The following is a 23,007-nucleotide window of genomic DNA, read 5'->3' as shown; positions in this document are numbered from 1 at the left end:
GGGCCTCAGAAGAAAGAACTCCTGAAAGGCCCGAGTGCCCCACACGGAGTGGGGGTGGAGGATCTGCCATGGTGGCCACGGCCTCACCACCTACGGACCAGCAGAAACAGGTGGTCATTCATCTGTACACATCAGTCCTGCATTCAGAAAAAGAAATGTCAACTGAAGGGCAGATAGCTTTGGCTCAAATAATATTTTCTTGAACCAGTTTCCTTTTTTCCTTCAACTTCTCAAGCCTGGAACAGGGACTCTTCATGAGACCCATTCTCTTTTAATCCCATTCTTGAGAGGTCTCAAGTTTCATAGCTTCTTTTCAGCAAGTACTTTCTATCCTTATTTTTTAGGCAAGATAAGCAAGGGGGTGATTTGCTTGTCAGACTTTGAAGGAAAGCAAATGCCTTTAAAAGCAGACTTTTTAGGGGTACCTGGGTGGCTCAGTCGTTAAGCGTCTGCCTTTGGCTCAGGTCGTGCTACTGGAGTCCTAGGATCGAGCCCTGCGTTGGGCTCCCTGCTCTGCAGGAAGCCTGCTTCTCCCTCTCCCTCTGCCTCTACCCCCAACTTGTGCATGCTCTCTCTCTCGTGCTATCTCTGTATCTCTCTCAAATGAATAAATAAAATAAAATCTTTTAAAAACACAAAAGTAGACTTTTTAACAGCTTTGCTTTTACTACATTAAGTCGTGGGTTCATAATGAGCGCTTTTACCCGATTCAGAGACGACAGCAGGGAGGGACTTCGTAGCTGGACATCACAGACCACTGTGATTTCAAACTCTTGGCAGGTTCGTCCCCGTTTATGGATGCGTTAACAGCCAACGGAACAACCAGCATACAGACATCTGTTACAGGAGTGACAGCCGGGAAAAGGAAGTTTATTGACGACAGAAGAGACCAGCCTTTTGACAAGCGGTTGCGTTTCAGTGTGAGGCAAACAGAAAGTGCCTACAGATACAGAGATATTGTCGTCAGGAAGCAGGATGGCTTCACCCACATCTTGTTGTCAACAAAGTCATCAGAGAATAACTCACTAAACCCAGAGGTGAGAGACGCTCCTCGGGCTAACTTGTGCTTCGTGTTTCTCCACGCCCTTGTATCCGGGGCCTGCTTTGCCGACTCGGTGCTCGTTGTGCCCTTTCTAACTCGCCTTCTGGACCATTGCGCAGGCCCACTGGATGACAGGAAGCAGGGGTGAGGCGGAGCGGTCTTGCTTCGTACCCCACTGCGCCTGCGTGCAGCCCCTGCGAGTGCCACTGGGCCGCGGGCGCGTGGAGTTGCCCCCTTGCTCCAGGGTGGGGCTGTGCTGTGCAGGGGGCATGTGGGCACGTGCTTCTGTTTGGTTTTGTTAAACAAGGTTAAAACAGCCGGGGTCCCAGGCCCTTTGGAGGGTGTCACCATCGATGCTCGTGGAACGTGGTTCCCGCTGCAGGGACTTGGGCTCGTAATCGTTGCCGGGAGTACTTGGCAAAGCTGGCTTTCAGGGGTCCCGGGAGATGGGTTCAGAAACACCAAACCGGGTTCAGAAACACGAAACCGTCTAAGATGGGAATTATTGGAACTCCTGCTGTGCCTTCTTAAAACTCTACATTCTGGTAGTTGTTTTCCACTTGTGAGCAGCTTTATTTCCAGACAAGAAATGTGTATGTCTGGCCAGGGTCTCATGACAGACCGTTCCAGGGCTGGTCCCTGGGACATCTTTAAACTGCAAGTCCCTTCATTGGTTATTTGTAAATGTCTCCTAGAGCTCATTTTCAGTGCTCTTGTGCCCTTCTGAAATGCCTCCGTGCTAATGTGCTTATATGCACCAAACTTTTGGGGTTTCTGTCCCAAGTGTGGTAGGCTGCTGTTAAAAGGGAAAAAAAAAAAAAAGTAGGGAATCCTAGTTTCTTTCAACTGGTTGAATGTGCCACCTGCTGTCCAAACTGTAGAAATGCCAAGTGGATATCCTGTGTAAAGTGCCTCATCTGCTGAGAGTCCCAATGACTAGAATACTAGGTAACTCGGATTTGGGTGTCTTTCTAGTTATACTCTCCTCATAATTAGTCCTGTAACTAACCCTGTCCCGCATTCCCAGTCTCTGCTTATAGAAAAGAAGTTTGTGAATTACTTTAAACTGTGATAGATCCAGGGAAACAGTATCAGGTTTAGACTGTACTTTCTCTGGGTCCAGATGGTCCAGGAACAAATGCTTTTCGGATTCCGTATCAAAAATCCTCTTTGCCACTTTATCTTCTGGTGACTTCCAGGTCATGAAAGAAGTCCAGAGTGCCCTCAGCACAGCTGCTGCCGACGATAGCAAACTCGTGCTGCTCAGCGCGGTGGGCAGTGTCTTCTGCTGCGGTCTCGACTTTATTTATTTTATCCGGCGTTTAACAGATGACAGGAAAAGAGAAAGCACTAAAATGGCGGAAGCTATCAGGTATGCCCAAACGGTGTTTTTTTAACGGTTGGTTTGAGTGTCTTGCTCAGAGCGTCCCCATCCCGGTGGAACAGGCTCCAGCAAGCCTTGTGAGTAAAACGCATGTCTCCTCCACTGAGAGACACTAGTATCAAAATTAATTAAATCATCTGTCTTTTCTGTGGGCCTGGCATAAATTACTACTTGCCTTGAGCAAATAACTGATTTCAAGGCTGGCTCAAACCCAGTGAGTGCTCAGGGAATGTTCTAATGATTAGCGTGTACAATAGCATATAGCCAGAGTTTCCATTATTTGTACTGTGAGTGCGCCCTGTCTTCAGCTCTTAAATAAAGATGCATTCTCTTTCACATAATAACTTACCATTTGCTTCACTCTGAAAGAAATTGGCTAGGCTTTATGACAAGCTGGTTCCATAATATCACATGAAAGTTTGTTTTAGTTCAAGTCGTACACATTCTTGTTCAAGTTCATCCCAAGTTCCAACTGCCCATAAAACTCGATCATGTGGAGTGAAAAGTAAGAGTTCCCTTTCTCTCACGTTCTCCCCTCCCCCAGGGACCCACCGTTCATTTATGTCTTCCCAGCCTTTTTCTAAACACTGTCAAATATGCATTCCATACATATTAGAGCTAATATAGATTTATTTTTAGTTCTGTTAAATAAATGGAATTATACTGTGTGTTCTCTTGCAACTTGCCCTTTCCATTTAACAATGTGACTTTAGAGAGTTCCATTTCTTCTGTTTGGGGAATTTCCACTGCTGTATTATAACATTGCAAAAAGCTTCCCTAGAATCACCTAACTCTGCTGTAAGCATACCCAGGTACATATTCTCTTTCCATAACTCTCACGTCTCATGCTAATCACTATTAAGTATAATTTTAAAATATCTAATTATTCAGAAATTGATTTTATTTGAAGTGAATGAAACCCAGTCACCAACCAGAAGACCATTGCACTGCCCTTCCCACCTCCCGAAAATGACATATCCCTGAGTGACCCCTAAGAACCCTTTGTGTGTGCGTTTGCCTCGGTGAGGTACAGAAGGACGGGAACTTAGATGCACAGCTGTGGAAAGTAAACTTGATCGGATCTTCTCCAAATGCCCACACACCTGGGGAGTTGAAGTTGAACTTCTTTGGTTGGGTATTGGGCTCTGCATGGCTGAGACCCTATGCCCTGACCTTGGAGACACAGGGCTTCCTGGTCCCCCAGACCATCCTTAAAGGTGTACGTTGGGATTAGTGGAAGTTGTGCCTTGGTGGGCGCAGAGTGGGGCAGGGCTTCTCTCTGACAGATTTCCCATGGTGATTCCGATGAGTTGCTGCCCTCATCAGCCCGTCAGAGGAGTACTGGAACCCCATATTGCCTTGGCCTTTTGTAACATTTTTAAGTTTTCAAAATCAATAGGTTTTGTCACTGTATACAGACGTATGCACGCATATCAGGTTCTTTTGTCTTTTTAAACATTACCACTTTTTAGGTTATCATATGATCATTGTTTTTTTTTCAAAAATAGCTTGAAATTTTACAATCTATTTTAATTAAATATCATCTCTGGTCACCTAAATAATTTCAGGCTTGTAGTTTACTGGATAAGACCATGTTATTACTCCATTTCAAATTAATGTGCTTGATCAATACGCACAAGATCTGCTTTACACATAAAGTCAGTACTTCTAAGACAACGTGTTGATATTCCTGATTATTAACCCATCCCATCCTTTCGGGATGACCTGCGTGGGTTTAATTTTCGCTTTTTAAATACAAACTGTTGTGCCTCAGGCGGTGACTTTGTAGGTTTTCCATAAGCTCACATGACTTCACACACAGCACTGTTGATTTGGTCAAGCTCTGCTGTAAGCATCAGATTCGTCTGCCAGTGCCTTCGGCATCCTGGCTCCTTTCTCCCCGGAGATGCTTCCCTAAGCTCCACTCCTAAATTTCTGTGGCTCAGCCCGAGGCCAGCCTGCTCCCAAGTTGAATTACCCTTGGCAGTGGCTGAGGCTTGCACTGTTGGTGTTAGAAACCACAGAGGAAAGATGGACAAGAGACCGCATTTGTGGAACCTTTAGGTGACTTTGGGTGTTTATTTCGGTTAGCTACCCACTCCTGTTACTTGTCCAGACCCTCCTTCTCCCTGTCACTCTCCTCACCCCCTACAAAATAGCTTTTCTACAAAAAAAAGCCAAATCCTGCTTTAGGGAAACCCACTGGTTCTACTTTAAATGAATATATTTTTTATCAATGTGAATTTTTCTTCATGTACTCTGGCAAGATACGAAAATAATGAGTTATACCAGATTCACTTAACCTTTGCTCTTGCTCATTTGCATTTAAATTAATTTTTATATGTGTAAGATCTGCTTTACACATAAAGCTGTCTATTTGTTATTTCTGTGTGTCTTATCTTGACTTTCTTAAAACTTGGGGGCAAAGAACGTCACTATAGCATGTTTCCCCTATAAAAAAAAAAAGTGGGAAATAGGGAGATGAGGTTTGAGTTTGATTATCAGGTGTCTGCTACAGCTAATTCCATTACCAGGGCTGCTGGTCATAACCAGTTTGCAGATTCGTTGTAAGAAAAACATTCAGCACATTAGGGATAAAAACAAAAAGACTTGTAAATCCGTTTATAACATTAAGCTTTTGAAGTCTGTGAGAGCCAGACGCTGCCTCTTAGTGTCTGAAGAACTGGGAGCCTCCTGGACTGGGAGGCAGGCATCTTCTTCCCCATGGAGTGAGAGGAGCAGAGATGAGGGAGACAGCAAAGCTGAGGAGCACCTGACCTCTCCCCATTCAATCCTGGCCAGACATTCAGAGTGAGGGGAGAGCTCCCTTGAAAACTGGCTGTGAACTAGCTATTGAAATTTCAGATCCCTCTGGCCTCGTTTTCCTCCAGACAGTTCCTCCACTATTGTTCTTAGGTGATTTTCTTTTTTGGTGATATCCATGAAGTAATGAACATTCTTCAGAAGAATGGTTAGAAGTTTGCTTTTGTTTAATTAGAAGTCTTTTTAAACTCATTTTGTGACAAATAAAACTTCCCTTCCCTGCCATACCCACCACAGCCTTTATCATAGCTCAGTTCACACACAGTTCCAGAGAGCTAAAATTTAAATTCAGTGTGTTGCACCCATGCGCTTTGATTTGAAGTTCTGAAATAGACTTGCTTTACTCCCCTAAAAGCCATGGACTGGCCCTCCTTGAAGGCCAGGCTCCTGAGCAGTGTCCCGGGGCCCAAAGGCAGCCCCCGCTTCCCTGTCTCTGGTCACAGTATGGCCAAGCCTTTGTGGCTCTGCAAAGTTTCTACTAAACAGAAAAAAGCATTTCTATGAAGTTTGTTGTTGTTGTTGTTTTTAAAAAAAAAAAAAAAGACAAATTTTTCTATAGGCCAGGCTCCTCGCTGACATCTCAGAGCTTACGTAGCCGAATGTTTGGCTGTGTCCTCTGAATGGGGAAGATGATCTTTGTGAGCAAGCCAGTGAATCCCTACCCCTCCCAGAAGCGGCCACTGGTTTCAGGTGAAGTTATTATTCTAGGCAAAAATAAAATTAACTTGTGATGCAGGTGAGGAATCCGCTTCAAACAATTCTCCGGGCTTTGATTTTGCAGTATCTACTTTCAAAACATTTTTTTTCTCTTATATAAACCTATAACGTGCGAAGGAACACTGCCTTGTGGAGTGACCGATTCCTTCGACCATTTCTCTATAAAGCCATTCTCTTACTGCAAGATTTGCTCATTTCTTTCATATTGTTCTGCCACCCCAGTCACGGTTTCCAGATGCTGTTAGCACCAGCCTGGTTCCTCCCGGGCCCCTCTTCCCATGAGGCAGATGAAAGCAGGTGACTCCGGGGCACTCGGGGACAGATTTTGAAAACATCTGCTCTGCCTCATGGAGACCTTTTCAAGAGTCATCAGTAACTGAGCATAGGAAATGTATTTCCATCATGTCATTGACCCCCAAATCCTCAAAAGGTGTAAATTGTCTGTGTTATTTCAAGAACCTATTTAAAAGGTGGTCTGGCTCCCTTTGTATCATTAAAACGCAGTGTGATGTTTCTAACAACGCCTCAGGCTCTCATTTAGAGAGTCCTTACTGCAGCTCATTCATTTGAACGAGTCAGTTCTTACTCATTGTAAAGATCCCAGGAACCTTAGGGGACCTTGGGGGCTGGGCTGAGGTCTGCACAGGCTGCAGGGCACCTCTGAGAATCGTCCGAGGAGCTCAGCCTGCAGGCTCCCCAGTTCTGCCGCGTATCCTCTCTTCTGTTCTTTACACGCGCACGCACACACGCCCCAGGCCTCCCTAACCTGCCCCCTCCAAAAAATATATGATCCCTCGTGTCCCTGTCTGGGGAGATGGGGAGACCACTTAAGATGTTAAGCCAGGATTTCCAGAGATAATGTGAATAGATTTGCTGTGGCTTTGAAATTGCTGAATTGTAGCGAGCAACCAGATTGTTCCTTCTGGAACTAAAGATGGGGTTCCGGTTTAGAATTCTGGACTCTGAGCTATAACTCCCAACGGCCTTCAAGGAATTATCTTCTGGGTTTTTTTGGTGCGTGCTTGTCTTTTTCCTCACCATGTTAAATCGTAACAAGCAGCAATCTCCGAACACAAAATTAGACTCTAGTGGTAGGAGAAGATGCACATTCCCAGTATGGTGTGGCACTAACCTACCCTAAATTGAAAAGCAGCCTACTTTCCCAGTCTGATCCTAAAACAAATCCAGAAATAGCACTGGCTCGGTTTTGAAATCCACATCCTCTGTGAAGGCTGCCCTACCCCTGGTCTTGCTCTCCTTTGCAGTCCTGCTGTATTCGTCATCCACAGCGCACAGAGGGGTACGCAGTGGCATACAGGCGCTGTCTCTGCTGCTTGCTGTGCTTCCGTGGATCTCCAGTCTTAAACCAGCCTGGAGGTTTCTTGTTTCTATACCCCCAAGTCTTTCCATCTAATTCTGGACAAACTCAGGAAATCTCTGGTGTTCTCAGTCAGAGTTGTCTGAAATCACATACCAAGTCCAGACCCCGACCCCATGGGTCATAACCCCAACCTCCTAGTCTTTGCTCAACACCAGGCAGTCTTGGTAGGACCCGTGCCAGGTTTTCTTTGCGAAAGCTTCTAATAGTCATCAGAAGCCCACAGTGGTTTTTGGGCTCCTTATGTCTTAAAGGGAAGAAGAGTTGTGGAGAAAAAATGTATTAGTCCTAGAGCCCAAGGGCCAGCTGCAGATCCAGGAGCATCCTCTGACTGGACTTGACCCGTAGACTTCATGCAGGTCCTGTAGCCGCTGTCGCGTAGCATCCAGGATACCGTCGGGCCTTTACAGCATACAGTAAATAAGACCATGGCTCGCTTCTAGGAGAAGGCCTTCAAGGAATCTCAGCTTACACTGATATTTATAGAGCTTACCTCTTGGTATGGTGAATCTATAATAGTAGATTTTTCTGTTGCTCAAATACACAATGTTTTGAGTAATTTCCCATTTATTTTTTCATTTTAGAAACTTCGTGAATACTTTCATTCAGTTCAAGAAGCCTATAATTGTAGCAGTAAATGGCCCAGCCATTGGACTGGGAGCCTCCATATTGCCTCTTTGTGATGTGGTTTGGGCCAATGAAAAGGCTTGGTTTCAAACACCCTATACTACCTTCGGACAGAGTCCAGATGGCTGTTCCACCGTTATGTTTCCCAAGATTATGGGAGGAGCATCTGTGAGTACCTCTATTTTTTGTTTTAATGACTCTAGAAAACTTCCTAAAGAAATGCAGTTTGGTCATTGTCATTTTGTGGGGACCTTCCTTTCAGATGCTCTTGTAGTTCAATTCTCTTCACTAACTTGTATTCTTAAATCATGAAATCATAAGAGGTTTTCATATTTTGGTTCATAGAACATTTATTGACACTGGGTTGCATCATTTCCTAGAGAAGGACCTTATTCAGCGAGCAGTCTCTGTCTGCATAATTGACACTGATATCCATTATTAGTAAATACCCAGTTTGTAACTCAAACAACAGAGTGTGCCATCAAAAGGTCCTTGACCTAATAACCTAAGAGCAGCACTCTTAAGAGAAAGCAATGAAGGAGCTAAGTTGGTTAAGATAAGAGAACTCTTCCCATCTCACTGTGGAGCTTTTTTTTTTTTTTTAACTGTTTAATCCATCCATAGTAAGAGTGTGTTTGCAGCTTTTGATTTTTCTCAAGCAGTTACACAGATTGCATTTCTTACTCCGTGAAGTAGGTGATGTCAGGGGTTAGGGTCTTCACAAGCCAACACTGAGGTAGAGTTTGTCATGCTGGAGAAATACTCAGCAATCCACACCTGTTGGCAGGATGGCAGCGGTAGGGGGGCTGGGCAGGAAGACAGGCTCACCAAAGCTCGGGCCACCTGGGGAGCTCTGGAGCATGTATGGCCTGTCACAGTTGTCCCATAGTGGACTGAAATGGCCGCTTCCTCTGTGTCCCTCAACACCAAGTGTGGGTTGCCCAGGAGGAGTGCCGTGACCGTGGACGGGGCTCCCTCTGCAGCAGAGGGCAATCCCCGAAGGAGCTGAAGACTGACTGCTGACAGCACTCCCAGCAGCTGGGACAGCAAGACCTCCCTTGGACAGACCTCAGCGGCACACCCCCATGTCCACCCTTGGCCCCTCATACCCACCTCTTCATACACATTGAGGGGAGCCACGCTTCCCAGGGAAAGATTAGAAGAGGAGGATTAGCCACTGGTAATCGTTACAGGCAAGAACTGCCTAGATCTTAAAGTAGCAGGTAAAGGTATGAAGAGAAAATGGATATTCACATCCTCGCATTATTTATGGGGGAGAAAGTAACTTTACAGTAGAGAAGCCGTGCAGGCATCACCTTTCTGAGTGGTCAGAGTCCCCGGAAACGGGCTCCGTTGTTGGCCCCTGACCTGCTGCAGCGAGAGTGACGTGGCATCGCTCCACCCAAGTCCTGCCCTGTGGGCATCACCTCCGTCTGGTGTGGCTCGAGCAACAGACAAGCCTGGGCTGTGGCGTGGTCTGCAGACATTGTGCAGGGCCCTGCCCAAGTGCCATGGGTCAGAGAACTCACTGGAAGACCGAGGCGCTGCCCCACACTGGGGCGGACGGGGGCTGACAGCGCCGTGCAGAAGCAGGGCTCTCCGACGCACTTCGGGATCAGAGGAAGGACTGTCTTAGGAGAATCTGCAAACTTTGCAGGCAGTCTGTGGTTGACTCCTAGTACTGTGTTGATGGTGGTTTTCCAGTTTGGGTCTTGTAAGGTCCTAGAAGATGTCAACGTTAGAGCAGGTCCTCCTTGGCAGGCGACTCACCTTGTCGGGGGCTGGGCTCCTCACACTAGTAAGTCCTGGGTCTGGGTCTGCACTCTCTGCCTTCTCGCTACCCAGGAGCCCCTCTGCCCGCGTTAGCGGCAAATAGCAGTTACCGAGCCCTCATCCGTGAGGGTTTTTGCACTTGAATCACCACCAGGGCCATGTGCTCGGGGCACCCCCCAGCCCGTGATGGCCGGTCTCTGCCAGCCAGCCAGGGAGCGATCTTGCTCCCAAAGCCGTCTCATCACCTCTTTCTCTCCTGTTCCCACCCCTGACAAGTTAGTTTCTCTGGAAGCAGAGGCTGAGAGGGATTTGGGCACCCAGGACACAGGGTCCGCCTCTGTGGCGGGGCAGGGAGGAGGCAGGAGTGGGCGGAGGGCAAGGGTGAGCTGTGGTAATGCCCTGGCACAACTCCCCCTGAGCCCACAGGGAGCGCTGGGGCATACGTGGGCGCCGCTGCAGTCAGAGCCTGCTCTGTGGGGTGTGGCCGCACCGAGGAGTCCCCCCAGGAGGCCCCCGCGAGCGGCGCTCCTGGCAGCGGGGCAGCGAGTGTTCCTGGGCCAAGGCGTCCGGGCGGCACGTCTGTGTCCACCCCGGGGTGCTGCTCCGTGTGTCACGGATGAAGAGGTGGAGCCCCGTCTGGGTCCTGGGTCGTGCGTGCACCACGCCGCACCCACCCAGCAGTCACTGCTCCTGGTTCTGGTGGTAGAGTCGTTACCCGGAAAATTACTTCCAAGTTCACTGAGTTACCACCGTGGAACAGACTGCTTCCTGACAGCCGCTCCCCACTCCGGGAGTGAAGACTCCTTGCCGCCAGTGAAAGCCTCCTCCGTGCAGCCTGAGTCCTTACTCTAGAGGGGACTGAAGTGACCGGTCCGAGGGGAGGTCGGATGTTGACACGGATACCCGGGAGGAGCAGACTGGGGCAAATGGACAGTCAAGGCCATCTGGGGCAAAGACGTCCTGAAATGGGAGTCCTTGGGCCAGAAGCTGCCCCTGAGCCCGTCGCGCTCAGAACGCTGAAGAGTGGGAAGCCGTGAGGAGACGGGCTGCTCGCCCGGCGGGCGCGTTTTCCCTCACTGCGCAGCTCTGGGAAACATCAGTTCCTGCTTACTCTTCTCCCCCGGGTGCCGTGTCCCACCTCCCCTCCCCGCAGGCCCACGCTGCAGCGCCTAGAGACCCGGCTGTCACCTTGGAGGCAGGCCGGGTGCCCGTCGGCCTCCCACCCGTCGCAGGCCGGCCGCCTCACCAGAGCCGTCCAGCCCAGGCTGCCCTGAAGCAAGAGCAGAGAGGCTAAAGTCGACTCAGGAAGTGCAGAGCGCTGGGCTAAAACCCGTCTGCAGACAGCGAGTGAATGCTGCTGGGGGGAGGCATGCCGTGACGCCCCAGGTGCCAAGTCCCCTTGGGGAGCTTCTGATGTGCGTGAGCTTCCGTTGCGGCAGCCTGAGGCAGGGCTACCCCAGGTTTGGGAGTTGAGAGCCTGACCTGAGGGAGCAAGTGGCAGAGCCGCTGCCTCCATGGGGTTCAAAGCTCCCCAACCTGGGGCGCCTGGGTGGGTCAGAGGTTCAGCGTCTGCCTTGGGCCTCAGGTCATGATCCCAGGATCCTGGGATTGAGTCCCCCATTGGGCTCCTTCCTCAGCAGGGAGCCCGCTTCCCCCTCCCTCTGCTTGTGTGTGCGCTCTCTCCCCAAACCCTCCCACCCAAGCCGGTCAGGTTTCCTCACCACACCTCTTAACGTGGTCTTTTGGGCTGAAAGAAAACTCTCCTTTTCTCTGGCATTTCTCACTCGTCTAGATAGTTACACTGTAACTTTAAAAAACGGTTGACCATCTTGGAACAAAATGGCAGCCTGTAAATTTCCAAATTTTCCATATCTTTGCAAATCTGTTTCTTGGGTACAAGTTAGAAACCTCTCATGTTAAAACTACTGGAAATAGGGGCGCCTGGGTGGCTCCATCGCTAAGCATCTGCTTTCATCTCAGGTCATGATCCCAGGGTCCCAGGATCGAGCTCTGCATCAGGCTCCCTGCTCGGCAGGAAGCCTGCCTCTCTCTCTCCCGCTCCCCCTGCTTGTGTTCCTCCTCTGTCAAATAAGTAAAATCTTTAAAAACTACTGGAAATGGAGCATATGAGAACATGCTCATTCAAACTGAGTGTATTTAATTTTACTAATCTTACGGTATTACTGTTGACTGTCATTTAAGCCAGCTAAATGCCTGTACTTACATGAGTACTAACGACCGTGAGTCAGGCCCACTTCCATGCTCTTGGGTGAACCCTGAATTGTCCTGCACATCCAGCCATCAGGAGTAGAGAAGACTAAGTCCGGAAAGACTCTCCAGGGACTACAGCCACAGAGTTAGCCCAGCTCTGAAAGGACAACATAGTGGCAATGACAGATTGGAAGGACCTAACTGTGGCGGGAGACTACTCAGATAGCCCAGTTGGTTAGCACAGCTATGTGGGAATCATGGAAAGGGAGAAGGGAGGAAGAGAACCATGGTAGGGCTCTGTTCTACCTCCAGAGGGCCAAGAGTAACATTGAGAGAAGTGACAAGATGGGAGGACAGGCCCACAGAGGGGCTGGAGAGGGAACACGTGGAGGAGACTTGCTCTTCCCCACACCACACTCTCCACTGGCACATGTTTGCATCCACAACTCGAGCTAAGACCCTGTGGTTCAAGCTAGTCTTGAAAACATACTTCATCTTCACTTAAATGATGTGGTGTGGTCTGCTGTGTGCTGAGCGTGAGAGAAGCACAAACTAGGAAAACTAGAGCACTTCCCACCAGGCCCTTCTGTCAGCACTCCTGTCACCCTCTCTCATCACAGGTCCTTCCTCTCAAGAACGATCTTAACAGCTATTAGTAAGGCGAAGTCAGGCCTCTGAACGCATTGTTTATTTTAGACCTTCTTTTCACTGAGAAGAGGATGTTCAGTACGGGGGTTTTCAAATAGAACATCTCTGAACTCTTCAAACATTTGTGACTTTGCCCAAGACTTGACACAAGTAACAGGTCCACGTTGGCGCCAAAAAAAATCATGAGTGTGAAGGACTTTAGTCCTTGTGGGGACCCAGCTCTCCACCCTGTTCTCCATCCTCTGCCTGTGTTGGAAGGACAGCAAGTCAGGCAGACATTTCCTTTGCCAGCTCTTCTTCCGTGGGTGTCATCCCCGCTGTGTGTTTCATGTGCAGTAAACATCTCGATGCATTTATGGGAGGCTTTTCTTAACAGTAGTTTACCTCTAGGAAAAGGGAGTTCTCCTCTAAGAGTGTACTTTACCTGAGTAGCAGTAAATTATGGTCAAGTCTTCACCATGACCATCAGAGTATTCGGAAAGGTTAGCAAGATACACTGCAGAGAGGAAATGGTCGCCTCAGAACAGCACAAAGTTTCCTTGTGATATGGGTTTTCTCCCTATTCTGATATCTATGAGCCTATGATTTGAATGAGCTAAAATCTGTGCACATAGTGTTGAGACCTTAACTGATATGGAATCCAAGACAAAGTTAAAGTCAGGTCCATATATATACATACACACACACATGCATATATACTTTCTCTTGAACAAAAATAAATGTTAATTTCCCCCACTGACCCATTTGAAGTAACTATAGTGAGACCTTCTAAGGAGACTACAGTAGTGCTCATTTTGGATGCCTTCAGGTGCTGACTAGTTTCTTACTTTAATGTCCAAGTGGTAAAATGTGGCATTCTGAGTTATACTTGAGCAGAAACAGTCACTGTCCTTAGAACATTGTCTGTGTATATTGAGAAGAACTCACCATTGGCCTCTCAGAGAGAGAAAATCTTGAGTAGTAATTCTGTGACTGATTTGGATCTCTAAAACTATAAATTGTCTAGCTTGCTTATGCCTCAGTTTCCCAGGATACTGTTTTGGGTAGTGGCTGCCACTGGGAAGGAGGCAGCTAGAGAGGGACACGCCAGGAACTTCAAGCTCACAACAAGTAGACCTTCTCTAAGTGAGATTGCTTGGTTTTGCCCCTGTGATTCTGTATTACTTTTTTTTTTTTTAATTCCCAGTCAGTATGTTACTTCTCATCTGCATAACTGATTGTGCCTTGTTGGGTTTCTTCTTCGTGCACAGGCTCCAGAACAGTGCCCATTAGCTGGAAGCCTGGAGGAAGCCCAGCGAGTCCCCAGTGGGGCCCGCACTTTCCCATACCCGTCCTCAATTTGAATTTTTTAGATGAATTTTCAGGTCGGGTCTTTTCTCCCTGCCTCCGCCTCACATCTCATACCAATATCAACTCTTCTTCCTTTCAGGCTAATGAAATGTTGCTCAGTGGACGGAAGCTGACGGCACAAGAGGCGTGCGGCAAAGGCCTGGTCTCCCAGGTGTTTTGGCCTGGCACCTTCACCCAAGAAGTCATGGTTCGCATCAAGGAGCTTGCCTCCTGTAACCCAGTTGTAGGTGGAATTCATTCTCTTACATATATTACCTTTCTCCCCGCCATGGCCTTTCTTCCAGAGAGCTCACCCGTGTGGCGGTTTTTCCGGCGTCCTCCTCCTCCGCTCCAAGCTCAGCCACCTGCATGTGAAATGCAGCGGAGCTAACACTGGCACCGCCACTCCGGACGGGCTTACCTCGTCCTCTCGGCTGCAGAGGCCTGAGAGTGAAAGGAATACATTTCAGAGATTTACGGATTCCACAGTGTCCTGTAAAACTCTACCAGAACCATCTGTATAGTTCTTTGCTGTTTCCAAAGCTCTTTCCTATAAGTTGTGTTTGCCCCCCACCAGGCCCCCACAGTGGATATTAAGCTTCCGTTTGACAACTGTGCTGGATAACATTCTGTCCGGTACCAGAATTGCATTTAGCAAATTAGAAGATGAATGTTACCAAGTATTAAACTCACATGACTCCCATCTAGACTCTCCCTGTCAGAACCGCCCTCGTGATTAAGACTAAAGCCTGGTTTGAAAATCCCCTTGGCGGGTGTTCATAGAGTTTTCACAGGGCATCCCAAGGGTCCGTGCCCAGCACGGGACCCAGGCCCGGTCAGTCGGTCTCAGCGGGGCGGGCGGGGGCGGGGAGGGTGGGCTGCGAGCAGCACGGCTCTCCTGAGACAGCTCAGCGGCTTAGCGGTTGAGAATCCGTCCGATACCCAGTGCGCGCACAGCACAGCCCTATCTTGGGCCTGACGAGTGTCATGAGGGAATGTCTGTAGCCTGATTTCAGCAGGGAATTCCTCAAGGTGGATAACTGCCTCCGTGACTCTGGGGACAGGTGGGCCGGTGCTTGCGGACGCGCGTCCTTGCTAACCCGCTGCTGCTCGTCCACTGCAGGTGCTGGAGGAGTCGAAGGCCCTCGTACGCTGTAACATGAAGCTGGAGCTGGAGCAGGCCAACGAGCGGGAGTGCGAGGTGCTGAAGAAGATCTGGGGCTCGGCGCAGGGCATGGACTCCATGCTCAAGTACCTGCAGCGGAAGATCGACGAGTTCTGATGGGCGGTGGCTGCTGGGGACACGGGAACTCCAGAGCAGGACACCGGTGGCGCCAGGCTGCCCTCCGCCCTCCTCCCTCCTCACGGCCGGTCGCAAGTTCACTCTTAGTGCACGCTTGGAAGCAGGACTTGCGACTTCCAGGCTATTTATTATCAAGGAGTTTTTAAGTACTGTAACTTTAAAATAAATAACTATAAAACTCCTTTGTCCAAACGTCATTATTTTATACTTACTATACACACAAGTATAAAAGTATAATGGTGAGCTCTAGACTGCTCTTCAAAGCTCTAATTTTTGTTATCTTTAGCTAGTACTGTATAAAAAAGCGAAGTGTGTTTTGCTGGCTTTGGGTGGCAGAGAGGTCTGGAATAATGTTTGTTTTCCTGAATTTTTTCCTTCTAGAACACAGAATCTTAAGAGGTATTAGCCAGCCTCCTCTCTCTTGCCCCATTCAGAGATACAGAAAGATCTGAGATGTGCCTTTGTCTCCAGAAAGGTACCGATACCTCAGAGATGAAATGTCCCGAGTCAAAAGCAAAACTTCTCTAGTAGAATAAGTATTTTGATGAAAAACCCGCTGACAAACATACCCCTCAACTAAAGTACACTTAGGATTCGTGCCGGAAAATCCATTGATTCTTCCTTTTTAATAAGTCCCCAGTTAACACCAAGAAACCACTGTCTTTCCGGAAGAAAGCTTGTTTTACAGTATTAGTGAATCACTGAATAGCTTGAGTATGAATATCTAAGTTATAAGTTAGTCTTAGTGGAGTTTAAAGAGTTTTTCTGACCCTTTTGAAAAAATAACTACATAAGTGCTTCTTGTTGCTGGGTGAGAAATACTACTTTATATATAGTTTTGGTTTTCTATCTGCAGATACGATTGATGTATTACACCAAAAAAAAGTATTTTTATGTTTATAAAGTGTAATTTTTAGGTTCACTTAGAATATATTTTATTTAATAAGTTAAAATTCTTTTGGCACACTATTAAATGCAGAAACTCCTTTAAAAAGGAAAAAAAAAAAGAACTACCTTATATTCAATGTTCCATGTTCCTGGTCTCTGCTCTCATGTCTACGCACGATGCGGAGTACAGTGTGGTGTCCAAGAGTGCCCTGTGTAAATAGACATTCACATTCCTTTCAGGAGTGGGGACTGACTCCCGATTACAGACGCCTATTACTAGTTAGGCTTCTGAGCTTGCAATCATATTGAATGTATGAAGAGTGAAATAAAATCAAAACCTTATTTTTGTACAGTTTGGAAGTTTATACTTAGAACCGACCACCTCCCGGCCATGTGGAGAGCTGTACAGTGTGTAAATCTGCCTTTACCCTGGATTGGTTGGTGCAGTATTTTTGCATCTGTGGGACCTACTTTTTCGTTCCGTAGTTTGAACTATATATATAATAAACTGTACAATCTGTAAAGTTTTTATAGAATAAATATTCAGCTGTGAAAACTGGTTAAATAAAACTAATATTTCTTAACACATTTGAAATGTTCGCCTCATTCTTCACTCCTGAAGTTTCTCAGGGGACGTTCAGTCTTTCTCGTGAGGTACAACGCACGGGGTCACACAGCTTCTGTAGAGTTTGGAGAGTAAGGAGCGCCTGCTGGACTGTACCTGGCAAGGAGCTAGAGTATGGCAAACGTCGTCCTCCCTGTACTCCCCTCCAGGCTGCCGTTTTCTGAACTTTGTGTCCATCTTCTCACTCCTCTGTCAGAGAACCATATTCCTAATGACGTTCCCTACTTCTGCCTCTTTCTAAACTTTACATTGTATCCCATGTAAGCTTCGGTGATTAACTTAATATTAAGGGAGTTTTAACTTATTTCTTTGTCCAAACCTACAATGTACGTGTTTTCATTCCTGTTTCATAGAGAACCTGAAGTATGAAATACTTTACCTCCAGTGGGATCTGGCTTCCAGCCCAGGACAATGTGGCAAAACAGGCATCCTGGCAGCAACGCATACCGTCTGTTTCCTAGAATTTACAAACAGGGAACTAATTCAGTTAGGTTCTCCTTAAATTGGGGCTCTGTCTACACCATCCTGGATTTTGCCTTCTCCAGGCCATACTGGCCACATGCCTTCTTCTCTGAAGCAAAACTTTCATGTTCCAACTTCTGGTTTATGAATGGAGCCCAACCAGGAGGGAAGAACTCATAACTTTAAATCCTGATGTTCGTGCCCAGCGTTAGTGACGGTGGCAGGAAATGCTGTCTTTCAGTTTGGTGGAATTCTAAATTGGTTCACCTTCAGAGGAGAATTGGACAGAATCTAGCAATTCCATGTATAAGGATTCATCATAAGGACTGAATTCTTGCAAGACGTATGAGAACAAAGATACATAGGCAATTAAATTGATCCCCGGGTTTTCCCTAACAGTGGAAAGCTGGAAATGGCATACACATTCATCAGCAGGGTTGGAGTAAACAATTAGGTCACACAATAATACAATGAATACCCAGCTGTATAAAAAGAATAAAGTATTTATAAACCTTTGGTGAAGGAAGCATGTTGTAGAGCAACTTAACGTCAAAAACACCCACCGTGTGCTTAAGAGGTCAAAAGGATATGCTCAAAAACCAGGGTCCCTTTTGCTTCTGGAGTCCTCTTCCCCAGTGCTTCCCAGCTGCTGGGTTTAGATACTGCTCAGCCCTTGGCACGTAGAGATGAAAGGCGGGAAAGCCTGTGACCAGGGCCGACCCTTCTTGGTCTCCATTCCTCGGCTGTGCTAATGGTGAAACAGCACATACATTGCCAGATGTGCCAGGCGCTGTTCAAACACCTTTGGGTTTTAGCTCATGGGTTTTTTGAGAGAACTCCATTTCCAGAGAGGATTAAAGTACTATAAATATGCAGTCACTATAAAATGAGAGCTCTCAAGAAAAACTTTTGGTAGGCTGATGTAATTTCTGGCAACTCTGACAAGACCAATGAAGACAAGGAATAAAGGAACACTGAACTTCGAAGATGTTTGAAGGAAATCATGCCCATGATGTAAGAGGAGAGAAGCCTGGAGGGCTGCTGGCCAGGCTGCTCCTATACCGCTCCTTGGCCTCTTTGCTTGGTTGGGAGTGAAGGAGGGGTAACCCAGGTCTTTGGGCAAAGCAAGAGCCCAGTGGGCCAGGGGCCAGCCTCCATGACCAACTCTCTCCCTCAGCTACACCACGGAGGTTTTAACCCACTCCTACGTGACTTACTCACTTCTACTAATAGGAACAAATGTTATTCTCCAACGGAAGGAGATTGTGTACGCTGCAGGAGAATTGGCACTTAACCAAATACAAACGCATACCTTAGGGAGAGCTTAGGGCTGTGGGACTCTGTCAGCTGAGTCTGTTACTGCTCTCAGGAAGCTCAGTTTCATCTGCTTTCCCTAAATCCAACTAGCCCAGGTAGTGGCCTCTCTGTTACTGATCGTTCTGTTCTCCCATAACCACCTTTCCCAGTCCATGCCTTTCCTGCCCTAGAGGAACCCCAGAGGCCTCCCAAACACGCCAGGTGCTAGCCCTCAGGAATAGAGACTCTGGCCAGGTGCAACCCTGCAAGAGGCCTGGAGTGAAGCCCAGAGCTGGAGAGTGGGAGAGGATCTGTGACATGGCATGCATCTGTTCATACACAAGGAGACCGAGACTAAAGGTGTCAGGTGATTTTTTTGTCATGTAAGGACAGCGTATAAGTGGCATGGCATCCAGGAGTCACGAGTGCTCTTCACACTCCATGGCTGGCTGCCTGCCTGCCTGCCTTCCTCAACACCTTCACTGGCCAAAATCAAATTGAAATGAACACTGGCTACAGGTAGTGTAGGGTGGTACTTATCAAACTTTGTTGCATGTTAGAATCACCTAGAAAGCTTAAAAATTCTTAGTGCTTGGGTGTACATGAAAACAAATCACCATCCCTGAGCTGAGATCCGTGCATCTGGGGTATTTGACCCAGGTCACTTAATTTTGTCTGTGTCTGCGAGTGGTGATGGGTAGGAGTGTGGCCTGGAGAACTCAATGCATTCTGGCATCTCATGGACCTGATTCTGGGGGTGGCAGTGGGGCACAGTGGGTGGTTTAGGCTGTTGGCAGCTTGGGATTTAGGGCTTTTTCCAGTGGAGGCTTGCCCTCCCTAGAGAGTTTTGGTGGTTTACAAACTATTTCTGGATCGGGAGGAGCTAGACCAGTCCACAAAGCCTTCAATGCTGACATCTAGAAATAAACATCCTCCGTATTTGGCAACAGAGGCAGGCCTGACTATATCCCAGGAAACTCCTCCCTGTTCTCTAGAGAACATTCCTAACAGTATCTCTGAAGACACTGAAAACGGATTTGAGCCTTGGTTGAAAAGTTACTTTTTTGGTGAGGTAGAAAACTTGAGTTAAAAGCCAACATTACGATCTTAGAGCCTTTCTAAGAGGCTTTCTTAGAGCCTTTCTTTCATGTCCTTAGATGACTAGAAAGTTGTTTAATACAAGCATTTTTAAAAATAAAAGCTAAGGTATAATGAGTTTTGACATTAATTCCTATTTTCCTAATTTTACATTGTATTCTAAAACTGGGCAATGTGTATCTATACCAATATGCATATAGACCACATACTACTATATAATATATATACTATATAGACTACATACTACTATATATATAATCACCCATGTGAAACATCCTGGATAAAACAACTAGACATAAGATTACAAGGGAATAGAACACCTGAATAACAGTATAGACTATATAGGTAACTAGAATTATTGTGGGGATCATTTCATAATATGTAAAAATACTGAATCACTATGATGTATAACTAAAATTAATAAGATATTGCACGTCAATTGTACTTCAGTTTAAAAATGTACACCTAACACACACATCTACAGAACCCTCCACCCAGCAGCAGAATACATATTCTTCTCAAAGGCACAAGGAATATTTTCCAGAACAGAACATAGGTTAGGCAATAAAACAAGTCTCAGTGAATTTAAGAGGATTCAAATCATAGAAAGTGTATCCTTCAACCACAGTGGAGTTAGAGATCAGTGACAAATTTAGAAAATAGAAAAATATGTGGAAACTAAACCTCACATTCTTTTTTTTTTAATTTCTTTTCAGCATAACAGTAATTGTTTTTGCACCACACCCAGTGCTCCATGCAATACGTGCCCTTCCCAATACCCACCACCTGGCTCCCCCAACCCCCCCCCCCACCCCTTCAAGACCCTCAGGTTGTTTTTCAGTGTCCATACTCTCTCATGGTTCACCTCCCCTTCCAATTTCCCTCAACTCCCTTCTCCTCTCTATCTCCCCATGTCCTCCATGTTATTTGTTATGCTCCACAAATAAGTGAAACCATATGATAATTGACTTTCTCTGCTTGACTTATTTCACTCAGCATAATCTCTTCCAGTCCAGTCCATGTTGATACAAAAGTTGGGTATTCATCCTTTCTGATGGAGGCATCATACTCCATAGTGTATATGGACCACATCTTCCTTATCCATTCGTCCGTTGAAGGGCATCTTGGTTCTTTCCACAGTTTAGCCACCGTAGCCATTGCTGCTATAAACATTGGGGTACAATGACAGATGGCCCTTCTTTTCACTACATCTGTATCTTTGGGGTAAATACCCAGTAGTGCAATTGCAGGGTCATAGGGAAGCTCTATTTTTAATTTCTTGAGCAATCTCCACACTGTTCTCCAAAGTGGCTGCACCAGCTTGCATTCCCACCAACAGTGTAAGAGGGTTCCCCTTTCTCCACATCCTCTCCAACACACGTTGTTTCCTGTCTTGCTAATTTTGGCCATTCTAACTGGTATAAGGTGGTATCTCAATGTGGTTTTAATTTGAATCTCCCTAATGGCTAATGATGAACATTTTTTCATGTGTCTGATAGCCATTTGTATGTCTTCATTGGAGAAGTGTCTGTTCATATATTCTGCCCATTTTTTGATATGATTATCAGTTTTGTGTGTGTTGAGTTTGAGAAGTTCTTTCTAGATCCTGGATATCAACCTTTTGTCTGTACTGTCATTTGCAAATATCTTCTCCCATTCCGTGGGTTGCCTCTTTGTTTTGTTGACTGTTTCCTTTGCTGTGCAGAAGCTTTTGATCTTGATGAAGTCCCAAAAGTTCATTTTCGCTTTTGTTTCCTTTGCCTTTGGAGACATATCTTGAAAGAAGTTGCTGTGGCTGATATCGAAGAGGTTACTGCCTATGTTCTCCTCCAGGATTCTGATGGACTCCTGTCTCACGTTGAGGTCTTTTACCCACTTTGAGTTTATCTTTGTGTACAGTGTAAGAGAATGGTCGAGTTTCATTCTTCTACATATAGCTGTCCAGTTTTCCCAGCACCATTTATTGAAGAGACTGTCTTTTTTCCACTGTATATTTTTTCCTGTTTTGTCGAAGATTATTTGACCATAGAGTTGAGGGTCCATATCTGGACTCTCTAATCTGTTCCACTGGTCTATGTGTCTGTTTTTATGCCAGTACCATGCTGTCTTGGTGATCACAGCTTTGTAGTAAAGCTTGAAATCAGGTAACGTGATGCCGCCAGTTTTATTTTTGTTTCTCAACATTTCCTTAGCGATTCGGGGTCTCTTCTGATTCCATACAAATTTTAGGATTATTTGCTCCAGCTCTTTGAAAAATACCGGTGGAATTTTGATCGGAGTGGCATTAAGAGTATAGATTGCTCTAGGCAGTATAGACATTTTAACAATGTTTATTCTTCTGATCCAAGAGCATGGAATGGTCTTCCGTCTTTTTGTGTCTTCTTCAATTTCTTTCATGAGTGTTCTGTAGTTCCTCAAGTACAGATCCTTTACCTCTTTGTAAACCTCACATTCTTTTTTTTTTAAGATTTTTATTTATTTATTTGACAGAGAGAGATCACAAGCAGGCAGAGAGAGAGGAGGAAGCAGGCTCCCCGCTGAGCAGAGAGCCCGATGCGGGGCTCGATCCCAGGACCCTGAGACCATGACCTGAGCCGAAGGCAGCGGCTTAACCCACTGAGCCACGCAGGCGCCCTAAACCTCACATTCTTAAAACAAACCTTCGCAAGAGAAACTAGAAAAGATTCAGAGATGAATGAAATTGAAAACCCAATGTAACAAACATAATAAATAACAAAGCACCTATATTTTAAAAATAGAAAGATAGATACCAAATCAATAACCTAACATTCTACCTTAAGAAACTAGAAAAAAAAAGAGCAAACTAAACTCACAGCAAACAGAATGAAGGAAATAAAAATGATTAGAGCAGATATAAATGAAATGGAGAATGTAAAAACAATAGAAAAAAATCAAGGAAATTTCTTTGAAAAGCTTAATGAGACTGACCAAGGGAAAAAGAGAGAATATCCAAATTACTAAAACCAGGAGTAAAAAAGAGACAGTACAACCAACCTTATAGAAATAAAAAGAATTATAAGGGAATACTGTGAACAATGGTATGCCAAAGCACCAGGTAAACTATATGAGGTGAATTAATTCCTAGAAAGATGAAAACTACTGAAACTGACTTACGAAGAAATAGAAAACCTGCATACACACCTATAACAAGCAAAGAGATGGGTTCAGTAATCAAAAAGCTTCCCACCAAGAAAAACCCAGGACCAGGCTTCATTTATTCATTCTATCAAATGCTTAAAAAGTAATCAATATCAATCCTTCACAAATGCTTGCAAAAAATATAATAAGAGGGAACACTTTCTAACATATTCCATGTGGTCAGTTCTAATACCAAAACCATGCAAAGATATCTCAAGAAAACTATAGATCAATGTCCCTTACA

General features: G+C 46.0%; 1 protein-coding gene across 3 annotated transcripts in view; it reads left to right on the top strand.

Annotated features, from left to right (window-relative positions):
- CDYL (chromodomain Y like) overlaps positions 1-16,718 on the top strand; it is a 185,845-nt gene extending 169,127 nt beyond the window's left edge. For all 3 annotated transcript variants that reach the window (XM_047733769.1, XM_047733771.1, XM_047733770.1), the window contains exons 3-7: positions 781-1,037; positions 2,242-2,414; positions 7,929-8,139; positions 14,033-14,176; positions 15,056-16,718. In XM_047733769.1, coding sequence (XP_047589725.1) covers positions 781-1,037; positions 2,242-2,414; positions 7,929-8,139; positions 14,033-14,176; positions 15,056-15,214 — 944 coding nt within the window. In that variant the 3' untranslated portion in view covers positions 15,215-16,718. The remainder of the gene's footprint in view (positions 1-780; positions 1,038-2,241; positions 2,415-7,928; positions 8,140-14,032; positions 14,177-15,055) is intronic.
- The last annotated feature ends 6,289 nt before the right edge of the window (positions 16,719-23,007 follow it).

The sequence above is a fragment of the Lutra lutra genome, chromosome 6 (assembly GCF_902655055.1).
Source record: "Lutra lutra chromosome 6, mLutLut1.2, whole genome shotgun sequence".
Classification (NCBI taxonomy): Eukaryota; Metazoa; Chordata; class Mammalia; order Carnivora; family Mustelidae; genus Lutra; species Lutra lutra.
This window is presented reverse-complemented; position numbering and strand designations above follow the sequence as displayed.